This window comes from Cryptomeria japonica, chromosome 10 (genome assembly GCF_030272615.1).
Source record: "Cryptomeria japonica chromosome 10, Sugi_1.0, whole genome shotgun sequence".
Taxonomy (NCBI): domain Eukaryota; kingdom Viridiplantae; phylum Streptophyta; class Pinopsida; order Cupressales; family Cupressaceae; genus Cryptomeria; species Cryptomeria japonica.
In genome coordinates this window covers 730,485,437-730,491,914 of record NC_081414.1, presented here as the reverse complement: position 1 = coordinate 730,491,914, position 6,478 = coordinate 730,485,437, and the positions used below count along the sequence as shown (strand labels likewise).

The following is a 6,478-nucleotide window of genomic DNA, read 5'->3' as shown; positions in this document are numbered from 1 at the left end:
TTGCTAGTTCATGATGACAAGTAATAGAATTCTGAAATGAAAGTACTGAAAATATTTCAAAAGAAATTTACCTGAACGAGACTTCAAAAATTTAATTTTGACCTGGAAAAAATCACTCATCGGGAATTAAATTGAAGCGGAAGAACTAATTGAAAGCAATATGAAGCTGAAATAAACAAAAATTTGGTAAATGGATCGACAAAAATACAACCAACAAGCCAAACTACCAAATTTCATCAATTTGAACAAATGACACATTGCCGAGAGTTCCAGATTACAATCCTCTAATTTCATCAATTTGTATCAGAGGGAAAGTTTACTCAGAACAAAGATTTACTCAATTGAAAATTATAAAAGAGTAAGGTATGAATCCGTTGGTGCCGATCAAAACAAGAAATATAGATGTTTGTACAAGATACCTATAATGTACATAAGATTATTACATGTAACTTCTTTAAATACGTAACTTCCAAAGTTAGGACTGAAATTACAGAGAAGAAATGGGAAAGTATAAAATTGTTTTGAAAATGGCCCAGAGTTAGAAGCCATTGGGGGATTCACAAAATATGTGAAACAAATTAGAAGTCTGGTCAGGTTAACAATCCAGTGAAACACCTATAGAATAGAAGGTTATTCTTGATCAGATCTGCAGCTTTAGAGAGAAAAAACTGAAAACATAATTTTTTGCCCAGAATTATGTGCCAGATAATCATTGTGAAACGAATTGTTTCAACGCATTTTCATCAATGGCTTCAAAGATGATTTTTTCTTTGGTTGGGCACGACTGCCTCCTGTGCCCCTTCCGCTAGGCTCATCCCAAGTTTCAGACTGCAAAACAGTTCCAAATGCTCTACCATGCTCTTGATTTGATGACATTGAAACATTGCTTGTTCTACCTTCTTCAATATGGTAATCATGATGAAATCTCAACCCCACGTCTGTTGTTAGAGAGCTGTCTATAATTATATTTCCATGGTGATTCACAGCACTTTCTGGAGCATCATTTTGCTGTTCAGTTTGGGGGTCAGTTGTTAGTCCGTCAATTTCTTGCTCAGGAAGTTGCACACAATTTAGTAGCGTGCTATCTTCTGGAAGCTGTATGAAATTTGCTATGGTGGTCTGTGATTGCTGCGAAGGGCCTTCCAAAACCAGAATTTGATTTGCCATGGTGGTCTCTGTTTCTTGCCCTCGATTCGTTATGGCAGTCTCCGTTTCTTGCAAAGGGTCTTCCAGGACCGATGTCGGATTTGACATGGCAGACTCCATTTCTTGGAGAGGAATTATAGGAGGTATTTCATGGATCATAGGCTGTCTAGGAGTTGTCCCATGCATCTGCATTCTATCCCTAGACCTCGTTCTAGTCCTCTCAAGAATCTGTGCGCATATAAGGGATAAAAATACATTAGCACATAAATAAATAGTGTACAAAGGAGAGTCTTCAGACTAAACCATGGACTGCCAATGAATAATAAATTCACAATGTCTTAATAAGATTTTGGAGGAATAGCATTAACCATACAAACATATTATACATAAGCAACATGCAACTGAATACTAAATGGACATTTCACAGAACAATTAACTAATTAAGTACTTCCTGAACCTCTGATTATGATAAATAGAATTGAATTTGCTAAAAAATAGTGGTTTTACCAAAAGCAACATACTTGATGGAGCCTCGTGGCCTTACCAATTGCATTCTTCTGATTGCCAAGAGGTTTGATGATCTGCCCTTACCACTGCCTGAGTACTTTTGTGGTCTAAGAAATGGAGGTCAGAAGGATTCTTCAAAATTTTATTTGTTGCCTTGTTAATGAATGACAATGCAATTGTGCCAAGAGGAATACCATCAATGACATGTCTCCAAGTCAGGTGGACTCCAATAAAATGACCACTGTTCGGGCAACAATGGATAGAGGAGTGTGGTCTAACCAAACTCACAAGCTAGTAGCAGCAATTCCCACGAGTAAAGCAGCAAAAATTATGATAAGCATTTCAAAAGTCTGAAAGGTGTCTGCTCGGTAGTAAATGGAGATTACCCAACAAACTAAAACAGGTAGAATGTGGAGGCACTTCCAAAGCCTCAAAAGGGGAGAACCCCCAAGCAACAGAATGAGTAAAAGTATCCTCTGCCACCTTGAATATAAAAATGCAAATTTCAGCAATACAAATCAGAAAAGAATTCCTTGAAATAGCAATGTGTTTCAAAAATTGAAAACCTGCATCTATTTTAACCAGAGATTGTAATTTATATAGCCATTGAGGACAAAGATACATAGATCTAGTAATGCTTCCCGCAATCAAATAAGTCACAAATTTGATGCTGTGTCCCACGAGAATACATAGACAAGAAGCTGATCTCTGAAAAATAGAATGCTCCTCTAATTTGTTGTAGGCTCTATGATACCTGGCACAAGGGCAATGGTATTTGGAGATTGACCTTGTAATTTAAAAAATTATCGATAGGAGTTGGACAAACAAGACCTAAAATAAAAAACTCATGCACAACATTAAACTTGAGCTTTGCATTTGTGACACTACAAACAAGGATTTGAAACTGGTTTATAATACACGCAGGGTGTGAATTTCCTGTAGAGATATCAGACAAAAACAGAATGCCTTTAGAGTAAGACCGGGAACATAAAATGAATCAACTTATGTAAAAGTTGACAGACTATGATTTTGAATTTTAACAACAAAAAAAAATTTACTCAAGGGTTGTCCTCCCTTTCACAAATGCAGGAACCTCTGCAAGAAAGGAATCACAGACAAAGGCTCAAAAATATTTGAGATGTCACCTAGTGTGAAACATATGATTGTGTCATGTATGCAATTGGACTACGATTGCTACCTGGAGAAGTAGCTCCAGCCAATTGTTTTAAAGATCTTTTCTAACAAATGAAGCATGCATTTCATATTTCATCTAAGATAAGCCCTAAGAGTTATTGATCCTAAAAGCATAATGCCACAAATTTTATTTACTCAGAAAAAAGAATGCTTACATGCATGTACAGTGTAATGTCTTGGAGAGGAGCGCGGGGATAATCTGCAGGTAAAGGGCTCCTTGATGTAGACACCCTCCTTCGTCTTCGTCTTCGGCTCCTTGACTTTTCAGGAACCATGTTTTCTTTGTGCTGGATGCTCTCTGTTGCCCTCGATAGAGCCCTTGCCAATATTTCAGGGTTCCTCATCTCTGGATCTCTGGGGCGTTGTGGAGCTTCAGTTGTATTCAGTTGCTCATGATTGTCTGAAAAAACAGTTAACCGATGGCTCGAGTTCACTTGTGAACCCTGCCTGGCAACCAAAATATGACGCTCTTCTGGCATGATCTCAAAATTCCCTCCTCAAAATGCTAATCTGCCACATTTTTGATATAAAACCTTAAGATTAAAAACTATTTGGAAAATAAGAACCATACCATCAAATTACCACAGTAATAAATCTTGAACTTTTCAGTAATGTTAAGGATTGCTTTAAAAACTAATTGTGAAGCTCTTTTGCCATGATCCCTAACTTCACCCGGTAAAATGTTAAGTTGCCACAAGGTGGATCTAACACAAATGGACTAAAATAAATGTGGGAAGACTAAAACCAATCTTCAAATCAAAACAGAACTGGATTCTTGGATTATGAATCACAATAAGTGTGAAAGGTGGATGTGAAGAAGCAATAACTTCTAACATTATGTGGATCATGCGAATCATACAGGAATGTTCAACTGTAATGCAAAGAAACACAGGTAGTATTTGAGGGTCGATAATTTCTAAACTGCTAGATGTGAATTATACAGGGTTAATTACATGGAATGAAAAGAAATATTTGGGTGTTAAAGATTCAGAATTTCTAAGCTACTTGAAAATTTGAATCACACGGGATTACTTAGAGTATAGTCATTACATGTAGATATTAAGGACGCAGAATTTATAAGCCAGAGGCTTTACCGGTCAGAGAACATCATATTTACAGAGCAAAACACAAACAACGTCAGGGAACAAAATTCATTCTATTGGCGTTGTTTGGTGAGTGCATTATCATTAACTAAATAATTTAAGACACCAAAGTTGAAACAGAGAAAATCCATCGAAATAATAACCTTAGCTTAGAAGGCGGCCTTGGTGGCCTTACAGTATTTCTCCGAAATCAAACTCAAAGCTTAAGAAATATCAATGCTCTTCTCTGCACTCCACACCTTCTGATTCAAACACAACCTTGAATCTGAGAATAACAAAACCGCGACCCACCTGCAAAAAATGCTTTAAAAACTTCATAAATTCCAGTCAGTACACACATCAAAACTACTGTAGTTGAAAGAACTGCTACGCACATCAGCCACTTCATAAAAAAGACTGCTATACATTTCATAAAAATCTACAAACTCAGGCTGGGGTCCCATGGAGGGGGGCTTCTTAAAAAATAGAGCAGGTGCTGTTGAGATTTTTAGGAATTTTTTAAAGCGGGTGGTCCCATGAAATTTGTAGTACACTTCTGCTTAAAAATTTAAGCTCTTAAATTGAAGGAAGCTGGTGATCCCATGAACAGTGAAATTCAGCTTAATTTAAGGATTAATTGTGTCTATTTTTGTAGTGTGCAATTTTAACAATAATTTTTTATTGAATTATAATTGACAAGTGGCATAAATTATCCCTAAGCTGTAGGGACTAATTCCAGCCCCTCCCCATTTGCACCCGCTCAAAAATGAAGATCTAAAAAGTAGGAGCTTCTACTTTTTAGGAGAAAATTCCAAATAATCTTGTAACCAGAATTTTTTTCCATGAGACCGCCTTTTCTATAAAAATAAAGCCCAAACCCCCCATGAAACCCCAACCTCATACACCCATGTCTCCCTACATCCTTCCTGAACCTTACATCCTTCCTGAACCTTAATCCTGATCCTGTGAATCTTGGGTTTGAAAATTCTAGCAATCCTTTTATTTGCTGTGCACCCACACACAGGTTTTCAATTTTTCGAAAATTCCCACCTCAAAATGCTAATCTGCCACATTGTTGATATAAAACCTTTAAGTTTAAAAACTATTACCTCACACATAAATTCCTGAACCTTTCAGTAATGTAAAAGACTGCTTTAAACACTAAACGTGAAGCTCTTTTGCCATGATTCCACAATGTTAAGCTGACACAATGTGGATCTAACACACATGGACTAAAATCAATGTGGGAAGACTTGAACCCATCTTCAAATCAAAGCAGAACTGGACTCTTGGATTATGTGGATCCTGGATGGTTAATCACATAAGTGTTTTTGGGAAGGTGGATGTCAAGAAGCGATAACTTCTAACTTTTTGGAGCATGCAAATCATACATGAATGATGAACTGCAATGCAAAGAAACACAGGTAGGATTTGAGGGTCCATAATTTCTAAACTTCAATAAGATGTGAATTATACAGGGTTAATTACATGGAATGAAAAGAAATACTTGGGTGTTAAGGATGCAGAATTTCTAAGCTAATTCAATGCAAATAAACACAGGTAGGATTTGAGGGTCCATAATTTCTAAACTTCAATAAGATGTGAATTATACAGGGTTAATTACATGGAATAAAAAGAAATACTTGGGTGTTAAGGATGCGGAGTTTCTAACCTAATTCAAAATTTGAATTACATGGGGTTACATACATACAGTACAGTCATTGCATGTGGGTGCTAAGGACGCAGAATTTACAAGGCAGAGATTCAATCCAAACAAAATTAGGGAACCAGATTCAATCAGTTGGCGTTGTTTGGTGTGTGCGTTTTATCATTAACTAAATAATTTCAAGACACCAAAGTAAGTTGAAATAAAGAAAATCTATCGAAATAATTACCTTACCTTAGAAGAAGGCCTCGGCGGCCTCACAGTACTACTCCGAAATCAGACTCAAAACTTGAGAAATGTCAGCTCTTCTCTGTACTCCACACCTTCTGATCCAAACACAGTCTCAAATCTGAGGGTAACAACACCGCAAGAAATGTTAAAAACCTCACTAAACCCCTGTGAGTACACACATCAAAACTATTGTATTAGAATTGAAAGACCTGCTACCCATATCAGACACTGTCGAGTCAGATAAAATGACTACTACCCATTTCACAAAATCCTGAACACAACAACTCCATGCATCCTTCTTGAACCCCAATCGCGATCCTGTGAATCTTGGGTTTGAAAAAACCTTCTTGACCATCAATCCTGATCCTTCGAATCTTGGGTTTGAAAAATCTAGCAATCGTTTTATACTCCCACAGGTTTTCAAAATTTTGAATTGGGTTCGAGCGGGATAACGGCCAAGGCTGAACGACTAATTTTCCCTAATTTAATAATGAGATACTCTATTGTCTATTCCTAGTTCGATTCTTTTTTCATTTTTTTTCATGCTCTTGTATTATTTCAGGGTCACAAACCACATTCGTATAGGCATTTTTATTTATTTATTTATATATATATATACACGTGTACACATACATATATTTTCGATATATGA

General features: G+C 36.7%; 1 protein-coding gene across 7 annotated transcripts; it reads right to left on the bottom strand.

Annotated features, from left to right (window-relative positions):
• Window positions 1-207: 207 nt before the first annotated feature.
• Window positions 208-6,274, bottom strand: LOC131045564 (uncharacterized). Of its 7 annotated transcripts, XM_057979157.2 has the most exons (5): window positions 6,036-6,273; window positions 5,830-5,944; window positions 4,094-4,241; window positions 3,003-3,357; window positions 208-1,374 (listed from the first exon to the last, which is right to left on the bottom strand). In XM_057979157.2, exons 4-5 carry the CDS (start codon window positions 3,324-3,326, stop codon window positions 730-732), a joined length of 969 nt encoding a protein of 322 aa, XP_057835140.1. In that variant the 5' UTR covers window positions 3,327-3,357; window positions 4,094-4,241; window positions 5,830-5,944; window positions 6,036-6,273; the 3' UTR covers window positions 208-729. The 7 variants fall into 7 exon arrangements, with proteins under 7 accessions (XP_057835140.1, XP_057835144.1, XP_057835142.1 ...); XM_057979161.2 differs by having other exon boundaries at window positions 4,094-4,253; window positions 5,825-6,273; XM_057979159.2 differs by having other exon boundaries at window positions 5,825-6,273.
• Between the last annotated feature and the right edge of the window lie 204 nt (window positions 6,275-6,478).

Bases quoted from the DNA above. Each gene is read 5' to 3' on its own strand.
- LOC131045564 (XM_059213445.1), bottom strand. From the start codon at position 3,326: ATGCCAGAAGAGCGTCATATTTTGGTTGCCAGGCAGGGTTCACAAGTG. The intron at 1,375-3,002 runs GTAAGCATTCTT...ATATGCGCACAG, and splicing joins ACATTACACTGTACATGCAT to ATTCTTGAGAGGACTAGAAC.